Source organism: Cryptomeria japonica, chromosome 8, assembly GCF_030272615.1.
Source record: "Cryptomeria japonica chromosome 8, Sugi_1.0, whole genome shotgun sequence".
Taxonomy (NCBI): Eukaryota; Viridiplantae; Streptophyta; class Pinopsida; order Cupressales; family Cupressaceae; genus Cryptomeria; species Cryptomeria japonica.
Window position 1 is genome coordinate 405,118,105 of NC_081412.1, and position 23,452 is coordinate 405,141,556.

At 38.4% G+C, this 23,452-nt stretch overlaps 1 protein-coding gene across 2 annotated transcripts in view; it reads right to left on the reverse strand.

The window, feature by feature from the left end:
- Positions 1–3,228: 3,228 nt before the first annotated feature.
- The window catches only part of LOC131079469 (uncharacterized), a 29,413-nt gene continuing 9,189 nt past the window's right edge, over positions 3,229–23,452 (reverse strand). Inside the window, exons 3-7 of one of the 2 annotated variants that reach the window (XM_058017435.2) lie at positions 20,514–20,605; positions 5,231–5,339; positions 4,766–4,990; positions 3,795–3,836; positions 3,229–3,701 (exon numbers count right to left, since the gene is read on the reverse strand). In XM_058017435.2, the coding sequence (XP_057873418.2) occupies positions 3,664–3,701; positions 3,795–3,836; positions 4,766–4,990; positions 5,231–5,339; positions 20,514–20,605 (506 nt within the window). In that variant the 3' untranslated portion in view covers positions 3,229–3,663. Of the gene's footprint in view, positions 3,837–4,765; positions 4,991–5,230; positions 5,340–20,513; positions 20,606–23,452 lie in introns of both variants that reach the window. The other variant, XM_058017434.2, reaches the window with a different exon arrangement.

Below are 23,452 nucleotides of genomic sequence, written 5' to 3' on the forward strand. Positions count from 1 at the left end.
TCGACTAATAGCAACCCAAACAATACTATCATCAAGAACACCATTACAACACAAAATTCAAATGTTAGAAGTATTTGACAACAAAATTATAACTTTTTTAATGTGAATTGAATAATCTAGCAATAGATGAATTAATATTTAATCTCTTCTTCCATGATTCAAATTCTTGGGCCCAATCTTTCATAACTTCGTATATATCAATTTTTGCCAATCAATTATGGGAAAACTCATCAAAATTGAGATTTCAACATTCAAGCAAATTGAGATTTCAAAGATGTCCATAATAATATCTTTCACTGGAGAGTACACAACTCCTACTTTCACCATACAATATTAAAATTTATCTTTAATGAGTTAGGGCGGTGAGATACCTCAAATTTTAAAGCTATAAAATTGTAATGTCCCCTTCTTAGCTCTGAATTGATAGATGGATCTTTAGTCTATTCAAGAAACCCAAAGGCTAATCAAATATTAAATTAAGGTTTCCATCTTCAGGGTGGATTTCAGAGGGGTGTTTGCAGGAGTTTGGTAGTTTGCTCTCTGGGACTTTTTGAGTTTTCAGAGAGCTTTAGAATAGTGTCTCATACATTTCCATCAGAGGAGATTTTTGAACTTACTATTTGTAGTAAGTTACGATGGCTACCTGAATTGTGCTTAAAAGGTGTCTAAATTTACTTACTATTTTTAGCAATATGCTATTTTTTGTAGTATGATACAACACTTGGTTTTTATTTATGGTCGTCTAGTTTGAGGGGTGGTTTATTCAAGTTTCTTGGAGTTCATTTTTGGAAGGTAATAACTGAAGTAATTTTATAATTTTAAGTTCTTTTTTGACCCCCACACCTAGGCTCAATGACTTTAAGTTGTTCTTAAAAGATGTTCTCATGTAGTCATCCAAGTTGGGAATTATTAATATTTTTTATTAAGTTTTTTGTGCACATAAAAAGAGATAAAATAAAGCAAAACATTAATCTCGCATGGCTAGGAGAAGAGGGTTGATTCCTTTGAGAGAGCTATAAAAGTGAGTTTGTGAGGCTCATTTGGATATGCTAAATATTGAGATAACGAAGTGCTACTAAAATGCTTTCAAAGTCTTAGCTTCAACGTTGTATACCTTCCTAGCTGGTTGAAGTTTTCAGTTTGAAAGACAACTCCTAGCTGGTTGCAATTTCGAGTTTGAAAGACAACTCCTAGCTGATTGGAGCAACTTCATTCAGAGGTTGTCATTCGATTCAACGGAGAAGTTCTTGGTTTTTTTGGTTGTGGAAACCCTCTTGTTGATTTCACGTTCTACATTTTCATTCTTCTCCTATGCCCTAGGCATCCATTTGCTCCATTTTGTGTGATTTAAGGAGTGTGATTTTTAAAGCTAATCGGCCCAACTTGTTCATACCATGTTTTTGGGGTTGCATTGGAGTGTTTGCCATCTTTTTGGGTTGATCTTTGGGGCGGTTTGCTATCCTTACCTGGTCGTCCAGCCTCTGTGCTTCATTTGCTTTCAGTTTGGGCTCATTCAGAGGTGATTCAAGAGAGATATGAACATAACAATGATTTTCTGGGTAGCTGTTCAAAAAAATCAGAATATTGCTTTCACAAATCAGAGTTGGTAAATGCTATCCAAATTCCCTGTTTTCATTATATTTGTTTTGGCATCAGGTTTGGATTAGACATCGGGTTTGGATTAGACATTCTATAGATTAGCAATGATATTGTGTTGATATCTCTGAGTTTTTCATAGTTAGCTATTTGTATCACTGATTTAGTAGTACTAAACAACTTGCTTAATTTCAGTTTTTGAAGCTAACTCTTTCTCGCTGAATAAGTGGAAGTGGCTGGTTATACCACCCTTTTTTTGCTACAATAAGTTCCTAGTTATTTTCATTTTGTATTCTCCATTGAAAAGGTGGAAATGGCTGGTTATACTGCCAAGTTTTGTTTTCAATAAGCCTTCAGGTAATCTTAGTAATCCCCAATGAATAAGTGGAAGTGGCTGGTCATGCCATCAAAATGTAGTGCTCTTTGAATGTTATTAACCTCACGCTGTACAAGTAATCAAGATGGTTTATTTTTGCTTGTCGCTAACGCTAATGGGTACTAGTGTTGTGTTCATAAATGGAAAAAACTAAGAGAGATATTTCAACAATGAAGATTTAATGTTGTGATATGTATGGCTTGCTAGGTGAACCTTCTGCTATAAATCTTAAAAAACTTAAGCCTTTGACATGTCCAAAGAGAGAGTGATGTCTCTAAATTCCTCCACAGATGTCTTTGCCAACAATGCTTTGCCTTTGGGTGCCATTTTAATATATAGCTTGAATTTTTTAATCAAAATTGACTTGATCAACCACCAATCACCTTCATGATACTTTGCAATTTGAAATTTGCTCATAGAATACTCATATAATTCTATGAACTCAATATCTCCTTGAAACATATAAACCTCAGTGTTGAGTGCCTTTTATTAATCTAATTATTGTTACTCCAATCTCCATGGTTAGCCAATAATGATCATGATATTAATAATCCAGATTTTGCACCAAACTTACCTTCAAAGAATTAGCATTATATCTCTGCCATATGCATTTACTGTGCACATTTTCAAAATGGCATCTGTTTTTACACCAGAGAAGAGGAAAAACGTTGGCTTTTCAAATTTTCCAGGATGAAGACACATGTAAACATATTGTTTTCTGAAAGAATGGCTTTAATTAACAAAGATATGCAAAAGATCAAATAAGTCTACTAAGATTCACACATAATAATTGCAAAGAGATAATGCAGAATATAGATAGCGCATTCTACAAGAGATGTTTGTGGAGCAAGATGCCCTTATATCCAATATATGTAAAACACAATGAATTCTTAGCGTAGTGTAACACTTAGGATAGAAGCCACTACACATTATATCTACAAAAGATCCCAAACACATCATACTCTTCCCATATCCTTCCAATGATATTCAACTCCATTATATAGACCCCCTAATAACATAATGGAGGGGTAAACAAATAAACCCATGTAACCGTACCCATTACCTAGCATAATTAATTACTCAATATAACTAATTGATGTGTGCCACATGTAAACATCTCCATCAACCTATTAAAAAAATTGATATCATATCCCTTAGCACATAATAGTCCAATGATAACATTCAACCAGATCATGCCACCTTGATAAATCTTGCTATTCCGAAGGATGTATAACCAAGTAGACTCGAAGGTGAAAGATTCAAAAAAAGAAGTGCTAACTAAAATTTAACTAGATTGTGCCACACAACGCCATCTCGCTTTATAGGATATTTTAACATGAACAAAAACAAATAATTGTCAATCAGTCTCATGAAAGTATTTTAATGAGAATGCCACATGGCATGACATGATCTCACTAACTCAAGGGATTGAAGACCTAGAGAACAAGAGAAACCTAATCTCTAAGAACCTAAGCTTTCAAAATTTCCATGGAAGGAATTTGATAGCATTCCACCACATTGTGCAATCTCACTAGTGTGGTGAAATCCTATTAGCTTGGAGGTGATGAAGCAAGAAAAATCTGAACAACTCCATGAAGAAAACCCTAAAGACAAAAGCATGTGTAACAAGATAACAAGATGAGAAATTAATTGAAGCAGCCATACCAAATCCCCAAGGACGGGGTGTCTTCTTAGTCAATTTTGAAGATAATTGCCAGAACTTTGCATGCTGTGAAATGCCACCAAAATAAGATTTAGAGAAGATCTGCCAGGTGTTACAATCTCAATCTCGAAGTAATGCCAAGAAGCTTAAACCCATTACCAAAGAAGTTCCATTTGAAGATAATTGCCAGAACTTTGCATGCTGTGAAATGCCACCAAAATAAGATTTAGCGAAGATCTGCCAGGTGTTACAATCTCAATCTCGAAGTAATGCCAAGAAGTTTAAACCCATTAACAAAGAAGTTCCATGGAAAATAAAGCACCAAGGTATAAACATATGGCATGCTCATGGGAACTCAGAAAAACTAGTAGAGAGATCAAATTTATAAAACAAATGAAATCCCATGGAAAAAAGTATCAACAGCTAAACCTGTGGCCAAATCTCTGAACTCACAGTTTTCAACCAACACACAAAAAGTGGACAATTTTTAAAAAAAAGAAAGGAAAGACCAAGTTAAAAACAATCCACAAGTTACACTGACAATAGAAATCAACATGAAATGACAAGAGAACAAAATCAGAGTAATAAAGTTACTAAATATTTAGAAAATATCACCATTAAAAGCTTCGTGGCTCCAAAATGGATGACTTGGGCATGTTGGTAACAACACTTTCTTTTCTCTATTCTCTTTATTTGATGGGTGAATTTAATAAATAATACCCAAGGATCTTAATTATAAATAAAAATAATCAATAGATGATTACGTTCCATTACAGAAACAAACAAGATCACAATTAGAGATTCAGAACTGTATCATGGAAGCGAATTTAAGCATGTAGGTATACTCTTGCATGGCCAATCAGATTCTGATATTTTATTGGCTAACAACTAGGCACAGAAAGTTACCATATGTGTGTTCCTTTTTAATCACCATCACTGAAGGCAGGACAAACATTTTCCATTTCAGGCATGTTGGAGTATTGACAGTAATTACAAAGCATTTAATTGCAGAATCAGCTAACTTGCAAATAAAAGAATTATATGAATAATCGTACAGCCCAAAATTCTATTAGAATTTTTCAGTCATTAAGTAAAGTTCACAATTTTTGCTGCTTGTTTGTTTTTCTTACTTTGTCCCATCAAATGTTTCTTTTCAGTGCCTTTCAACTTCAGTGGCTCCATCTCAACTTTGGATGATAACTCATCCACTTTACTATAGTCAAATGAATGGCCATTAGCACTGGCTTTAATATTATTATCTTCTAAAGCGAAATCATCTTCTAAATCATCTCCACTACGAAATACAATCCGTTGCCCCTGCTCACCAGGCTTGGCTGCTACTGCAGGTTCTTTTGCTGCAGAAGTAAGCATTTAAAAGAGTAGTGGATCTTGTTAGATTATGTCTATAAATGAGTTAAACGATTTTTTCTTGTTTTTATATGCATATTATTAATGTTCCAAAACATCATCTCTGTGGTAAAAATACACTAGTTCAAAGTTACTTCAAACAATTTGCCTTATAGTGAAAAGTAACTTCTTGTTCAGACGAGAGCAACACTGTTGAGAGTTGACTGCATTTTCCCAATACAACTTACAAATTTGAAGTCTTGTTCTGCCTTGACCACTTGCGATATTCCGCTTAAGCTTCTCTGGGCAATCTTTCGCTAGATGTGTCAAACCACCACATACCTTACATGATCCACCCTGCTTTGCATGAATTATAATTTCAGATCTTAACCCAAAAGAATGTATTTCCTCAATTAAAACAATAAAAAGCAATAACATATTTTTTGTGTATTGACAGAGTAAAGAGGCAAACTTATGAGCTCAAGAATATAACCTAACTCAAACCAAAGCAACATATATGAAACAATGTCTTACCACTCCATGTCTGTTGTAAGAACAAAGCCTTTCTGACAAAACAGAATTTCCACACGACAAATAGAAAGAGCAAATCAAAGGTAGATGCTATTAGAGTACGTAATAAAGAATATTACACTTTGTGATATGTTAATATGAGAAAGTTGGGTGATGAAGGCAAATAAGGAATGAGACAGGCAAAAGAGGTTTCCTTGTTTCATTTTCATTTGGAAGGTAAGCGTCACTTTTAATAATCAAAAGGTGGCCATGCATGATAATTTTCAAATTTGTATGCAAATGGCATTGGATGGGCATATCAATAGTACTTACAATTTTAAGAATGTTAAGGAATTCACACAAACATTTTATTTTCTTCCGGTTCATGTGGGTTTTGACCTACTAATATTTTACAATTTTTTCTGAGCCTTACATAAAAACCACATGGTATCAAAGAGTATTCCTTTGAGTTTCAGCCTTTCAGGGATCGCAAAAAATTCCGGATTTTTGAGGGGGGTGAAATGATAGCTATTAAAATAATATAATAAGAATAATAATTTAAAATTGAAAATACAACAGAATAAAAATTTAAATAACTTTAACGAAACCAAAGAAGCTGAAATTTTAATAGTTAAATACAATGAGCCGCATTTGCAATGATTATGCATTGGTCCAGATTCCAATAATCCATCAATAATCATAACAGAATTTTCAATTCATCAGTCAAAGTTCAAAACTTAAAAGTCGGAGCTCACAATCACAAAATTGAAGTTCTTAAAAATGCCAGAACAGAAAATGCATAGCTGCATTGAGCAACTAGCTCAGAAATAGGCGTCATCATTTTTACAAAAATCTTCAGAGCTGCTCAACAGTAAAAACTGTTAGGTTCAACTGTCTCCTATTATGGGAACCCAACTAATCCTGATGGCATATCTTTCTCCTTATCAATCAGCCTCGACTCCTCAGACTCTACCTCCCACCCTTACTCAAGTATATTGCAATCAATGAGAGCAAGGCCTTGTATACATCAACAAACTTCTTTGCTCTCAACAAAGTGGATACAGCTATCTGATGATCAGTTCCACTAGGTAGTGTTTGTGAGTGTTTTATGACCGTCAACACAGAATAAAATACCAAAGGTACTCTATCCTCTCTTGAACAAAATCTCCAATGTGCTAAACTAAGTGATCAAAAAGTATACTCCAAGGTTCCAAAATGGGCAATTTTGCTATTCGGGATAGACTCAATTGGTTTGATGTATGCTGGTAACCCAAAGGGGACTCACGTAAATGTTCTTGGATTCTTGCTCGATTCCATGTTTTGCCAACTTCCTTCAACACTTTGAATTCGAATGCTATTGCTTTGAGCTCTTTGGACTTACTTCTACGAAAGCTTTTGAAAATAAAATGCAAAAGAGGAGGGTTTTGGGAAGATAATTCTAACCCTAGACTAATCCTATGAATTCAAGAGACCAATATTGCAAAGGTGAAATCAAACCTATCTTTGCTTTGCCAATTTCAACAATTCCACAAAGACGATGCAAACTTCTAAGGTACCTATTAAATTTTCACATTACTCAGGTTCGCCAACATTTCAAACAACAAACAAAGTAATAGAAGTTAAGTTTATCATTCAAGACTTCAAGCTAACCTTATACTATAATTGAAAATCATCCAATCATAAAATATATGAACTTAACAATTTCACCATAAGCAATACTATCAATCCTTCATTCATTTACTGACAACTTGCAAAATAAATCTATTCTAGTAAGAAACAAGATACCATGCTAACTCGTAAAAGCAACCAAGTATTCACCAAACTTCAATGAACTTTGTTTTATTACTTAAGCAATATCTTTGCAACAATTTCTCTGGAATTCTCCTTAACAAATGAAAAGAGGGTTTATATAGGCACCCCAATACAAAGCAATGATCCACATTGATCTAGATCAATGACCAAGATTAAAAGACAAAACCCTAATTAGGGTTTACTGCAAGTGCCCAACTAACTTTCAACTAATTGGTTACTTAACTTTGACACATGGCTCAAGGAGGAAGAGCCATTTGGAACATAGATGATATTGACACCTTGCAAACTAATCAATAGAGCCAAATTCCAAAATGTGAATCCCCTTGTCTCGTTCTCTGTCAACAAATGCAATGATCCTAGCCATCAGCGAATTTAGTTCCTCCATTGCTATGCTTGGCAAGGCATCCAATTGTACTCCCATCACATCCAAGGCTTCAATGCATCACCCAAAAGCATCCTCCCACTTGTCTTCTTGCCTTTGAAAACTATTTATGTAAATCATTAGGGAAAAATGTCATCTAGCTGATTTTCCTTGATAACCTCCATTTCTTTGAGATACACATTTTTCACTCTCCTTTAATTCCTCCAAATTTAATCCATTTGCATCATTGACCTTTTGTCCAGATAATTTGTCAAGTGATCTGAGGACCCTGAGTCATATCCTTTCAAGTGAGTTTTTCATATCCATGCACTCTTCCTTCATCTTATCAAATGCTTTTTTCTTTACTATCAAGGAACAGTACCATCTATTGAAAACATATGAAGCCCTATCATCGATAACACCCTCTTGAACCAACGATTGCACAAATACCTCTTTCAACACCCTAAGACGAGGTATTATCTTGTCTTCTACATCATGGAAATCTTCCCAATTCTCTTCTACTTGATGAGTTTCATTCATGAACATAATTATTCTATAATAGGTTTGAACAAACCTCTCTAAGAATTGCTCCACCTATTTTGAGGTATTTACAACACATCTCCTTGTTGCTTGACTTGCAATTCTCATTGCTTCAAGGTTGTCAACTGATCCCTGAGGAAGAGAAGATGATGGAATAAATGTCTCATTCTCTTGTCTTATTGGAGCCGCTATCCGTTAAATGAATTCTACAAGCCTCATATTCTCCACCTCTAATCTATCCTTCTTCTCTTACGTTTTATCAAACTTATCCTTAATAGCTCTTGATGTATCATCTAACTCTCGGAAGTCTTGATCTTTTGTGGTTGGTCCAATATCAAGTGTTGTGAACTCATAATCCATGGGGGTAACTTCATCTCTAGGCTTATCAACCTTTGGAACTGCCACTTGCAAGACCCTGGATCTTGTATCATCCCTGGTGATTTGAGAATACTGCTTTGGTTTCTTTAGTCTTTTAGCTTTACCAATCCTTTCTAAGAAGTCATGCATATTCTCGATTGGCTAGACCTCATCTACTGGCTTGGGCTTTTTCATCAAACTCTTTGCCAACCAATTTGGCATGGTAGATAGCTCCATTCCATCCTCTAATTGAATGTTATTATTGTCATTTTATGACACCCTTGGTCCATTAGTGAGAATCGATCAAAGATATGTTCCATGGACAAGCGCTGCCCCAATTGATCAAGGAGAAAAGCAGAGGAATCATGAAGTGTGAAGTGTTGCCTTGTCCGGAGGGAGTTCCTCCCTTGGCCTTTTCTTCCTTCCCTAGAACTCCAGAACCCCGAGGTTCCTAAGTTTTTTTTCCTTTGCCTTCTCTCGCTTTTCCCTCTCTGGAACCCCAAGGTTCCGAAGTTCCTTCCCTTTACTGCCTCTTTCTTCTTTTCCCGGAACTTCAGAACCCGGAGTTTCCGAAGTTCCTCTCCTTTCCCTACTGCCTCTCTCTTCTTCTATCCGGAACCCCGAGGTTCCGAAGTTCCTTCTTTTCTTCTCCCCTTTCCCGAAACTCCAGAACCCCGAGGTTTCGAAGTTCCTTTGCGCAGCTCCCTGAAACCCGAAGTCCCGAAGTCCCGAAGTGCCCTTCCCTTGTCTTCCCTGAAACTCCGGAACCCCGAGGTTTTGAAGTTCCCTCCTAGCCTTTCTTCCTTCTTTTCTTCGAAACTCCGAAACCCAGAGGTTCAGAAGTTCTCTTCCTTCACTTCCCCTTCTTCTCCTGAAACTCCGGAACCCCGAGGTTCTGAAGTTCCTCCCCTTGCCTTTTCTCTCTAGTTTCCCCAAAACTCCGAAACCCCGAGGTTCCGAAGTTCCTTTCCTTCTCTCCCTCTCTCTATCCCGGAACTCCGGAACCTCGAGGTTCCGAAGTTCTTTCCCTAGCCTTCTTCTAGTTCTCCGGAACTCCAAAACCCCTGCTGCATCTCTTTCCTCTTCCTCGGAACCCCGAGGTTCTGAGGTTTTCCCTTGTCTTCCCCACTTCAAGAGCCCAAGCTTCCAAAGTCCCCGGACTTCCTTCCGACTGGCGACACTTCCGGATGGCGTGATCAACACTCAAGGCTTTAAATGCTCCGACAGATTTGGTGACTTGTGCACTTTCTTGTGTGGAGCCACAATAGTGCATTTAATGTTTTTGGTAGAATTTCCATCAAGGAAGGTATGGGGCCATGCTTGGTGACTTATGTCATGTCTGACTTTGGAAGGTCAATCAATCCACCTTCTCAAGATTGCCTTATGTGGTATGGCTAGGTTGCTTGCATGTACAAGTCAAGTGCATGCACTTCCCTGCACTTCCAGACTGACATGCAAGGGTCATGATCACCCTTGTAACCATTTTCTATATAAAGGTTGCTAAGCCTCATTGTAAAGGGTTCTCTCCCTTCTAACTTGAGCTATTCCATGCTCTCCCACTTCTCTTGTATTTATTTTGCATTTATGCAACTGTAAGTTTGGCCATTGGCCTTATAATTAATTGAAAATCACCATTCTTACCTTCTTTCAACTTGTGAATGTTGTGTATGTTTTCCTACCTTCATCATAGGTGTATGTCTTGTGGCTTTTTTCTCTATATGTTGTGTTAACTTGTTTTCTGAGTGTGACTTGTGGGAATCCTTCTCCCCTCTTGACACTTAGCAAATTCTAACCTCCATACATGCATTGGAGTCACTCATGCAACTGAAGTTTGTGCATCTCTTGGGTGTTTCAGTTAATTCTTTGTGTCATTTCGGTGGGGAGAGGAACAATCTCTTCTTGGTGCATCACCTCCTTCTATTTCAAGCATTCTCTCTTCCCTTTACCTCTGCAAGTTGTTAGGATAGGCTTAGGAGTTAGTTTTGAAGTGCTGAGTTAGTTCAACACCTGCACCTAGATTGAGACGGAAGTCGGCCTTCTCCGAAGATTCAACCCCCTTGCGCAGGGTCCCACACTTCGGGGTTGTTTCCATGTTTCACAAGATTGTTAAGTTGATAGCTCAACAAGGGTGCAAGCTTTTGTGATAACAGTTTTTGTCACGCCCGGTGGGCCTTAGTTCAACATACATGCTAAGGATTCAGTGTTGTTCTTAGTGTCTCAACCTTTGGAGGCAACATCTCTCAAGCACTTGGGGACTCTGCTCAAAGTCCAGTTCTTGTTCATACGAAGTTCACAACCCCAAAGTCCCCAGGTTCCCAAGTTACCAACTACGGAGCTCCGGAACCCCCAAGTTCCGAAGTTCGCAAATCCGGAACCCGGGAACCCCCAGGTTCCGAAGTGCCTAAGTCCGCAACTCTGGAACCTTGAGGTTCAGAAGTCATGCAGTCCTAAGCCCAAGCCAACTAAAGGTTCGATGTGTTCTTCACATCATCAAGCCTTTGGAGGCAACATCTTTCAAGCACCTGGCGACTCTGCAATCATTTGGTGAATCTGTGGTATGTTATCAGTCTCTGGTTGAGAGGGTCTGTCGGCTCTCTTTAGGCATTTTGATAAACAAGCTCCATCTCTTTCAAATGCTTTAAAATGAGTTCATATCATGGGTGTAACTTCTATTCACCCCCATTCTATGAGAATGCCAGCCATTTTTCCCCTCCTTACCAACAGGACCGAACTAGGATTGCTCGTAGTTTCAACCCAAACAACTTCACTTCAGCAACAGGTGTGTACTTTCCTAATGCTTGCCACCCACCCACCCCTCCTCAACCTTCTTGGCAGCCCAACCAGCCCCAAGATGACGAAAAAAGGCAAATTGCAGAAATCAAAAGTGTGTTGCTTGATTTCACCAAGCAGCTGGAGGAGTTGAAGAGACAACAGTAGTGGGATTTGCAACAGGATCAGCTTGCTTATCAGGCTCAGCTTCAGCAACAACAAATGGGAGCCCAAAGACAACATGAGGAGTTCCTTGCAAGGCAGCTTGCCTTTGCTAGGAAGAAAGAAATTGAGCACCTAGCAGCCATAGAGATGCAGCTCATACAGGAGAAGGTTTCTGCCCCTAAGGTTCCTAAGTTTGAAATCCCAAGCTTCAGGCAGGGAGACCTCCCAAGCCTTCAACTCCCCCCCCTAGTTTTAAAGTTCCAAGTTTCAAGGGAGCTCCAACAGTTGTTATACAAGAGCCTTCTCCTCAGTGCCTTTTGCAAAACACCCCACCACCTAGGCCCTTTCCTGATGCTATCTCCCTTTCTAAGGGCGGACCTGTTGTATGGAGGACGGATGGTTCCCATCCTCATCATGACGAAGGGATTCAATCAGCCATTGGTGAGCCTTCATATGCTCTAAAGGAAGAGGAATCGGCGATGCTGCAGGAGGATATTGAGAATAATCAATTGCAGCAGCAAGTCATTGAACATGAGGAGTGTGAAGGTAAAGAGGAAGACATTGTCCTCTCATTTGCCAATCTTCCTTCTTTATTGATCGTGAGGAGAAGGATATGTCTATACCTCCCCTGGTGGTAGCTCTGGAGCAACATGCTAGTCTTGAGGAGGGCACAAGGGGTAATGTTTTTACTACAGATTGCATGGCGGATGGATCGTGCCATGAACCTGAGGTTGTTGCATTCTGTTGCCAGGAGGAGGAAACAAAAACAAAGAGATAATCTAAAGATTTTAGTTCTTCTTTTGAGGTGTCTCATAAACCTGAGATTTGTGTTGATGAGTTGGATATCAGCACATGTGATTATGATGTATGTTGGTTATCCCCTGTCCCTAAAAATGATGATGTTGAATCTGAGGTCTTCATTCAAGGTGAAGATGTTTCTTTTAGCATTAGAGATGATGTGCCTGAGCTTGAATGTTTCACTTGGGACCAACATGCCAAGTTTGATGACGTTGAGCAACAGCATGTTGGCCATGCCGACAGTCTTTTGGTTGCTCAACTTGACTGTATACCCGAGCTTCAAAGTTTCCAATTTGATGTGTCTGAAGAGCCCCCTTGTGCTGGCCAAGACGGAGATATGGTATACTTTTCATCACCATGTGAGTTCGAGGCATTTTCCTTTGGTTTCAACTCACACCAAGAAGAGATCGGCTATTGTGAGAAAAATGATGCCCCCTTGTATAATAAAGATGCTCTCTTTTGCAAGGAGTAGTTCTTTTGATGCTAGTCGACTCCCAAAAAGCTCCTCCCTTGCTACTATGTGTATACTTCATGCATCCCCAGATGTCTCAGGTGGCAGTTTTCTATGGCTTCCCTATAGTTGCAAGGTAAATGGTGAAGTGTTCTTTCACCACATGAGTGGTATGTGTGATCTAATACATGCATGCAAGAGATTTCAACCATTGCAGCTAGATGGTCAATGTAACAATGGTATGAGGGGGATCAGCTCCTTCAAAAGGTTCCTCTTTGACAGAGGAAAAAGCATCAGTTACCTCTTATTGTAACAATGTAAATATTAGTTAGGTTTCTTGTTTTCCAAGAAGTACACGAGCACAGGTTGTTCCCCTTCAAAATGGCTGATCTTGATCCTTTGCAAGTTACAGAGGAGAGAATTTTTCTTCTTTCTTGTAGTTGTGACTCAATGCCCAATGGATGCTTAAGGCTTCTGGACCTCATGCTTAGCAGGCAAGCATCCTGCAGAAATCGCAAAAAATGTTGTCATTTTATGACACCCTTGGTCCATCAGTGAGAACAGATCAGAGATATGTTCCATGGACCAGCGCTGCCCCAGTTGATCAAGGAGAAAAGTAGAGGAATCATCAAGTGTGAAGTGTTGCCTTGTCCAGAGGAAGTTCCTCCCTTGGCCTTTTCTTCCTTCCTCAGAACCTCGAGGTTCTAAAGTTTTTTTTCCTTTGCCTTCTCTTGCTTTTCCTTCTCCGGAACTTCGGAACCCTTCCTTCCCTTTGCTGCCTCTTTCTTCTTTTCCCAAAACCCCGAGTTTCCAAAGTTCCTCTCCTTTCCCTGCTGCCTTTCTCTTCTTCTCTCCGGAACCTCAAGGTTCCGAAGTTCCTTCTTTTCTTCTCCCCTTTCTTGGAATTCCGGAACCCCGAGATTTCGAAGTTCCTTTGTGCAATTCCCCCAAACCCCGAGGTCTCAAAGTTCTCTTCCCTTGTCTTCCCCGGAACTCCCGAACCTCGAGGTTCTAAAGTTCTCTCCTAGCCTTTCTTCCTTCTTTTCTTCGGAACTCCGAAACCCTAAGGTTCCAAAGTTCTCTTCCTTTGCTTCCCTTTCTTCTCCTGGAACTCCGAAACCCCAAGGTTTTGAAGTTCCTCCCCTCCTTGCCTTTTCTCTCTAGTTTCCCCGGAGCTCCAGGACCCCGAGGTTCCGAAGCTCCTCTTTCCTTCTCTTCCTCTCTCTATCCCAAAACCCCGAGGTTCGAAATTCTTTCCTTAGCCTTCTAGTTCTCCGAAACTCCAAAACCCCGAGGTTCCGAAGTTCCCTGTTGCGTCTCTTTCCTCTTCCCCGGAACTCCAAAACCCCGAGGTTTCAAGGTTTCCCTTGTCTTCCCCACTTTGGGAGCCCGAGCTTCCAAAGTCCCCGGACTTCCTTCCGACTGGCGACACTTCCGGATGGCGTGATCAACACTCAAGGCTTTAAATGCTCCAACAGTTTTGGTGACTTGTGCACTTTCTTGTGTGGAGCCACAATGGTGCATTTAATGTTTTTGGCAGAATTTCCATCAAGGGAGGTACGGGGCCATGCTTGGTGACTTATGTCATGTCTGACTTTGGAAGGTCAATCAATCCACCTTCTCAAGATTGCCTTCTGTGGTATGGCTAGGTTGCTTGCATGTACAAGTCAAGTGCATGCACTTCCCTGCACTTCCAGACTGACATGCAGGGGTCATGATCACCCTTGTAACCATTTTCTATATAAAGGCTGCTAAGCCTCATTGTAAAGGGTTCTCTCCCTGCTGGCTTGAGCTATTCCATGCTCTCCCACTTCTCTTGTATTTATCTTGCATTTATGCAACTATAAGTTTGGCCATTGGCCTTATAATTAATTGAAAATCACCATTCTTGCCTTCTTTCAACTTATGAATGTTGTGTATGTTTTCTTACCTTCATCATAGGTGTATGTCTTGTGGCTTTTCTCTCCATATATGTTGTGTTAACCTGTTTTCTGAGTGTGACTTGTGGGAATCCTTCTCCCCTCTTGACACTTAGTGAATTCTAACCTCCATACATGCATTGGAGTCACTCATGCAACTGAAGTTTGTGCATCTCTTGGGTGTTTCAGTTAATTCTTTGTGCCATTTCGGTGGGGAGAGGAACAATCTCTTCTTGGTGCATCACCTCCTTCTATTTCAAGCATTCTCTCTTCCCTTTACCTCTGCAAGTTGTTAGGATAGGCTTAGGAGTTAGTTTTGAAGTGTTGAGTTGGTTCAACACCTGCACCTAGATTGAGAAGGAAGTCGGCCTTCTCTGGAGATTCAACCCCCTTGCACAAGGTCCCACACTTCGGGGTTGTTTCCATATTTCACAAGGTTGCTCAGTTGATAGCTCAGCAAGGGTGCAAGTTTTTGTGATAGCAGTTATCACTTATTCTCTCCTCAAGGTGGAGATTACCTCCTCATCTATTTTATCATTGGTGTTTAGGATTTTAGTATCCTCTCCATCTTCAAACCCAAGTGCATCATCTCCTTCCACGTAACCTATGACTGGATAAGCTTGCTCTTGAATAGACTCTAGATGTTCCTCATTATAAAGTTCAAGTTCTTGTTCATGGTATGATTCATTCTCTGCAATAGATGTTTCCTCCACTATCCTGGTGGATGATGTGCTCCTAGCTAATCGAGTAACACTAGCCTTTTGCTTCCTAGGCCCGGACTCTTCACTTGCAACTTTTTTTTCCTTTTGTTTGAAAGCTTTCAACCATCTCTTTCCTCTTCCTTGAACCTGGAAATTCGCTTTGAATATCCTGCCCTTCACTATTTTCAACTTCTTCATTCTAGCTAGAGAGAACCCCAACATTGTCTAACTTGGTGTAGGTAAGAGAGGTACCTTCTTTCCTCAACTTGCTGATTTGGCGATCTACCCACTCCTTGGAGCTAGCTTTGATCTCTTTCATCAATGTATTCAAATCTGTTAACTCCAGTTGTATCCAACTTGGTAATAAGATGGGTTTACTTTTGTCTTGTTCATATTGAGGATGCACATAGTCTCCATTATCTTTTACTTGATCGGGCATATAGGAAACTAGTCACATTTCTTTACAAAATCCACTAGGATTTTGGACCACATCTTCTTCCTTACCCCAAATTCATCTATCAATTTGGACCAATTGTCCTCCAATTCCACTACATGTTCTTTCTTCTTTCCATGAACTCTCGAATGTAGACCAAAATTTGATCTCACTTTGTACCCACCAAGCTTGTAAAACTACAATTCTGAATTAGTTGTCTTGGCTGAATGCACCCCTAGCTTGTGTTCCTTCTTTTGAATGGAGTCTAAGTGTACCAACTATCTTGTTACCTCGAGCATGACTACCTTATTTGTTGGGTAACTCGGAAGTTTGTATAGAGCCTCTGAAAACCCTTGGATCCTTATGTAGGTGAAGGTTGGAAATTGTATGAACCACGATCCATACATCTCTATTAATGCCATGTCCTCCTTGAATAAGCTCTTATGAATTCCTCCTTGAAGCGATCGGGTGGCATACATGAGAAAGGCATCATTAGTTATCTTGTAGTTATCCTTATAATGCAACTGCAGATGAGGATAGCAATCATACACTTTGAATTGGTTACTCCTAGGCCCCATTTCTCCTTTACATATCAGCCCTCTATATTTTGTGTACCGGGCTAGGATATACACCATATAGGAGCTCATGCAAAAGGCCTTTGTTCTTTCTAAGTTTCTCAACTGGATGTCAATGTTATCACTTATCAACTTAGCCAATTTATCATTTCCAGTCCCAATACAATCTCCTTTATGTATGAGAACATCCACACTTCAAAGAATGCACCTTGGGAGGTACCCATGACCCTGTTCAGCATGTGAATCATATCATTGTATTCTCCTTTGAAATTGGTGCAAATAAGCCTCTTGGTAACTTGGAATGATGCTTCTTCTATTCCTTCACCCAATTAGTGTTGATTATACCCATGCAGGCTTCTTGTGTTTGATCAAGATTGCTTGTGATTCTTCTTGAATTCTACTCAACATCTTTTGGCAGCAAGGAATACCAAACACGTCCCTAACCTAGTCCTTAGTGAGATAGGCCAAGATTGCTCTATTGGGTGCCTTGATGGATCTTGTTTGTGGATCATACCTCTTGGCACATTCGACCATCAACTCACTACACTGAACTGCTGGTGGGGAACATATTGCATGATGAAGTCCACACTTGAACATGTTGGTTACTACAGATGAGGGCATTGCATCATGTGTGCCAAACAGTCTTCCCTTGTATTAAGCCATGTTGAATTGCTCAAGGTTGGTGTCTCCAACCTTCTTCCATTTAGATGACATTTGGGATTCAGGATAAAATCCTGTAAGGACCTCCTTGACCTGAGTCCTCCTAATTCCTCCTCCCATATTCTTTGGTGCAGACATGGTACCTGTATGAAGCTTGAAATCAATAACATTGACTAAAAATTTGTATTGCAAAGAGTGGTGAATCAATTATCAATTCCAAAATCGTTAAGTTCTGATTTTACATGTGATTCTTAGTTTTGGAAAAGACATGATAATCAAAGAAAGATTTGAAAATAAAAATCCTAAAACCTGACTTTCGATACTCAAACAAAGGTCTGATTTTACATCTGAAATCTGGTTGCCAAAATCTGGGAGGATGCCTTGATAATCCTTGCTTGCAAATGATGAAGGCTTTGTTCTTTGATCAGCCCTTCTCCTTTCCTTTTATTTGCGATTTGAACTTGTGCAATTCCCTTTGAAAATCGCAAGCCTGATGGTTGTAATCTTCGTTCTGCCTTAGAGAAAATTGATCTTGGACTTCGAATGGATTAATCGCTCTTCCTTAAGCCTCCTTATAAGCTTGCAAGCCTTCTCTCAAGGAGGTCGGCTTATGTGATTTTTCTGAAAAAAAAAAATTGAACTCTCTATTCCTCCCTTCTCATAGGCGATTTGTTAAAAAAAGCTTGCTTTAAAGGTTTTGATTTGTTTTTTAACGACTGATTTGCAAAAAAGCTCAAAGGGTGCAACTTTATTTTGTTTAATTTTCTTGCTTGGATTTTGCTTTAGCATTAATGGAAAATTGCACCTCATAGGGATTAATTTGTCCTTATGAAATGCACTTTACCTTTACAACCTTATTTCCACATGGAAAAATCGACTTCATGAGGTAATTAATCTTATTCCATTTAATCTTTATTCTTCACTTGGGAAATTAGACCCCTAAGTGGATTTTTAACTTGGGAAATTCGACCTCCAAGTGAATTTTCTCTTTGGAACTTCATTTTACCTCCAAGTGGAATTTCAACCTCTAAGTGGATTTTTAAAATTTTCTCTTGGGAACTTCATTTTACCTCCAAGTGGATTTTCGACCTCTAAGTGGATTTTTAACTTGGGAAATTCAACCTCCAAGTGGATTTTCGACCTCTCTTTGGAACTTCATTTTACCTCCAAGTGGATTTTCGACCTCTGTGGATTTTTCTCTTTGGCTTAGGTGGGGTTCATGCTTGGAGCAGGAATTTCTACACTTCCTTGGGGAATTTCTTTGCATGGTACCTTTCCACAGTAGTAACCTCTAATACTGGCATTTTCTAAAAATGGAAAAAGCAAAAAAAGCAACTTTCTAACAATAGATAGTTGTCCAAAATCAACCTAGAAAGTTGCATTCTCCTCCATTAACCTGTCTGAACACCTCTGTAGCATCAGTATATCCTTCCAACCATGCTGACACCAACCTGAAGACCAACACTGGTTGTAACATTGTGAGGGTGACCTATTTGTCCTTCCTAGTCAAGACATTTGAGGGCATCTCTAAACCCCATGAAAAACCCCCAAAACTCGACACTTTGCATAGACAAGAGACCAGAGACTAAAACTAAGACACCCTCTCACAAGCAAAGGTTAAAAACAGGAAATTATTGTTAAGCTAAGGCAATCTAAGCAAAGCATCTACCTAAAAAGCGAAAAAAGTGGGGGTCCCCATTTGTAAATGGGGAAATGTGTGAGAAAATCACAACAGGTAGTAACAAACTAGAAAGCTGTGAAAAGAGGTCAATTGCAAGCATATGTAGCAATCTTAGAAGCCCATATAGTTGCCACCAACTAACAAGTTTATCCTGTGTGGAAGTGTGTTTGTACATCTTTTCTAAACTCTTCCAACCATCAAATTAAGTAAATCTAATCCACTCAACTCTTATTAATTAAGCTTCCTCAAAACTGTACATGTTCTTGAGGGCCTTCATGAAGCCTTTCTCAATCTCCTTGTCAACAATGGAAACAACTCTACCAAATGTAAATGGGTATTGAGCTTCTCCCGCCTCCATTGAATGATGGGTTGAGATTGCTTGTTGTAGAATTGTATGGTGAGATTTCTCCCACAAATTACAACTTTCATCTTGTCAAGCACTCTATCTATGTATTCATGGGTCTCTCCCAAGGTTCAATCTGTCAAAATTCCTATATCTGATGATGGTGAAAAGAGGGTCAATGATGTGTGTTGGTTGCATATAAACATCTGCATCTCCCTAGCATTTGTCAGAACCTATTTGATACAAGCAATTTCGCCAATGTCTTTCAATTCACAGCATGCGCACAACATGGGATCTAATAGATGTCTCTATAGATAGCCTTAATTATTTCCTTGCTGCATACATGGTATCTCCCACAATCAGGCATCACATTAGGACCAACCTCCTCAATATCATCTCTTGAAATATAAAGTTGGAACTCTGTCAAGCCTCTCAGAAAAATCAATTTCCACAACAGAAAAATAAGTTGGATAAAAAGTTTACTTCGAAGATTCTAATTCAATATGCTTATTGTAAAAAAATTGGCTGTATCTTGGCTTTCCTTCAATGACATAGGCCCCAATAGAACCTATATTTAACCTATCAAAAAAAATGAGTAGTCAGCAAATATTTCAAATACTCAAAATGAAAAAACCTCTCCATTTATAAGCATCACCTTTTTTATAACAATTTTATATTATGTCTATTTCTGGAAGTACTATTACTCTCATGCTTCCCCAGTCATTGTCAAGTATGACTCATGTGACTCTTCTGTTATACACAGATCTAATCTTATGGGGCTATCAGCTTCCTTCCGTTAGTCTACACTGCAACTTTAACAACCACACCCATCTGATTCCCTTGCTGTTCAAGAATGCTCAGGCTCAATGATCAGAGGCTAATATAGGCAATTCATAAAGTAGGGTTCTCAATTTAGGGATCTGGACCAAGAGGTCTATGCTCAGATAAAGGCCAGCCACCGTAACCATACACAAGCCATATCAAATTTTAATTATTGGAGTGATTTTCAAAGGAAAAACATCAAATAGTATCTTCAGCATGGTTCAAATGAGCAGAAACTATAGGCTTCCAATCAATTTGATGACTAATCTATGAAATCCAAATCAATTTTAGCACCAGGTACCTATTCACACCTTCAAACAAACCCCTACAATGTCTTCTTTTTTTACTCTTGAGAAATCCCACTAAATCCTTGACCCTACCAGTGTCCATGAAAAAATTGTTCAACTTACCGTTTGCCACCAAGCATCTACATCTCTCTTAACTGTTAGGTTTCATCAGTTTTTTAAGGACATGAATATTAATGAAACTCTCAAATTTCAATCTTTGATCTTCCAGAAACTCCATTGGCAGACCTCAACCCTCAACTTACGAGAATGCTTTTGGATACTCAAAAAACATAATTCCAAAGTCAGAAATAAATAAGATTTATCAAATAAAGATACGAAACTCATACCTTTGGATATATTCCATGTGAGTTTGTTGGGCAATTCTTACTCAAGTGTCCACGTTCCTTGCAGAGAAAACATTCTGCAAATGCTGTTCCTCCTGCATCAACAAACTACCTTTTAGTTTCTTCAAACAAAGAACTAAGAAACAAAGAGCAGAACTCAAAGGACGTTTGTAAATGCCTTCAGGAGTGGAATGCTCTTGATAAGCTATAGGAATTTATTATAAGAAAAAAACAAGATGGAGGTTTGACATTATAGTTTCTAATGTTACATCTTCTTTAATTGTTTCTTGTTTCATGATTTACGATATTTTATTTTAATCAAACAGAGAAGAAGAGCATCCTTTGCAATTTGAAGTAAGCTTCAGAGACAGTTTCACACCTAAAAAAAATGTAATTTTACATTTACAAAATTAGATCCAATAAACATTCCAAGATGGTGTTTCTCAAAAGGTGCCAACCCAAAACAGCTTTACAATAGGAAATTCGACAGTTGAATATGAAATCAGTACAATGATTATGTTATAATAACCAAGAGCTAAAAATGGTACATAATATGTTTGAACAGAAAACACCCTTTCGATCAAAGATAACACAATAATAGCAAAGTATAAATGATACAACATAAGTATCAAAGACAATTTGATGGTGTTTCTAAAAAGGTGCCAACCCCAAACAGCTTTACAAAAGGCACTTCGACAATTGAATATGAAATCAGTACAATGATTATGTTATAATAACCAAGAGCTAAAAATGGAACATAATATGTTTGAACAGAAAACACCCTTTCGATCAAAGATAACACAATAATAGCCAAGTATAAATGATACAACATAAGTATCAAAGACAATTTATGATATTCAACAACATGCTCCAATAAAAATGTGCATATAAATGCACAAACACAAACTATAACTGTACACACACACATACACAAACATGTTTTTGAATTGTCTTAAACTATGACCCTTATCATGCCAAAATATTAGCCCATATGACTCTTAATGTTGACGGCACCAAAAACATGGAAAACAGACATAATTTTGCTAATACACACAAGACAAAATAGTCCACAAATCTACTAATCATATTTGCACTACATGACACCTGACACAACCCTTTACTGACCAAATATGTAACAAAAAGAACATAATATTTTAGAACAAGATGCTTTTCTCAATTTGTCAGCTCAATTCTCCAGATTCTTTTTTCTTGGATGAATGATCTCATTTTTATTCTGGATTCATTTGGTTCTATGGACTTTTCACATCTTTTGTTCCTACTTTAAATATTCAGAAACCAGTATGCATAGAGATTAACAATGTAAAATTTGAAAACCGACATAAACATTAGTGTCCTAACCATTGTTTAAAAAATCACAAGGACTGGCAAGTGCTCACCTAAAGGTATTGCCAGTGAATAATTGTAGGAAAGACTGCAGCAGTTTTTTCACACCTCTTCACCAAAAATCACAATGCAGAAAAATTCACCAGCATTTTGAGTTAATTTCATTCATTTTATTCTGACAAATAACAAACCATGAACCTTTCTCCAGCATAGACTAACAGTGAGGGCTTGGGTACAATAACCAGTGCTGTTTAGATTTTAAGGGTTATGGTGTCTGCAAACTTAAAAAAATTCAGGTATTATCATTACTCATAAGTTACTTCTAATTTCTTCCTTTCATTGTTTTGTGCAGACATGTATTATGATGTGTTGATTTTTTTTAGCTATTTTGTTTTAAGCTTTAAATTTAAAATTTTAATTTATAATGATTATCTATGGACCATCACAAACATTTTAAAAAAATTTAGTGACTGTCACCATCCCATGACAGTCATTTTTTAAAAATAGAATGACTTTCATGTGCTATCTGGCATCTGCTATACATCTAAAAAAATTAGATCAACATATAGCCCTATGATGAAGAGATTAGTGCTGAGAAGCTTGATCAATAGATGTCTCAGAGGAAGGTATACTTCAGTTTGCATAAACTATCTCCTCGTCACCAAATTTCTTTTGCTAGGTTAAATCTTAAGGGCATGCTCTTATGTGGTATGACAGCTATGCTCACTCTTTGGAGATTCAAAAAGTGCCACCCACCACAAAGTGGGGTGATTCTAAGACATTAGGTAAGCAATTCTACCCTATATACCAAGAAGAAGAAAGAATAATGCAATGGCATCACTTTAAGCAAGATCAAGGGTAAAAAGCAAGCAGGCTTATACAAGAAATTTAAGGAATAGAGTAGTTGAAATTGGCAAGGATATAATGGACCTTGAAGTGCCAATAAGAAACACTGGTGTCAGATCAGTCCTGATGACTCAGCCCAAAGATATGGACAAGGCATATGCCCAACCGCACTACCTTGAGCTAGACATAAAGGGGGCCTCTTCCTACAAGCATAATCAGCAGGATAAAGAGCAGCAGCTTGGTGGCAAGAAGAATGAAGATGGTAATATGGGAAAAGCAAGAAAAATGCTACATTCACCATCAATTCAAAAGGTAGAGGTGAAGGAGAAAGTCCTTGCGGAAATGATTGGCACATCGAAGTAGGGTGTTAGAAGCTACATTCGGAGTTGGAACCATCTTGGGCAAGGAAGAAGAAAGGGAAGAATACCAATTGCACACAAAAAATAAAAGAAATGGAGTGTGGCTCAGAAGTTGATGAGATGTCAAGGGTATAAAAAGAGAGGATAATAGCTTACAGAGGAGAGAGCTCACTCAACTCTTCCACATCAAGATACAAGTAAAAGGTAAGAAAGTGGATGTAATGTTCGATATGTGTTCAAACCAAATCTCAAAACTCTTCCAATTTGGTTGGTGAACTCGGTTTAGATCTCTTAAATCATCCTCAGCTGTAATATCCCGATTAATTTTTTTTTAATAGACAATGAATTTCTATAAAATGGATAACCCAATTATCAACCCCGGTCTTTTAGAAA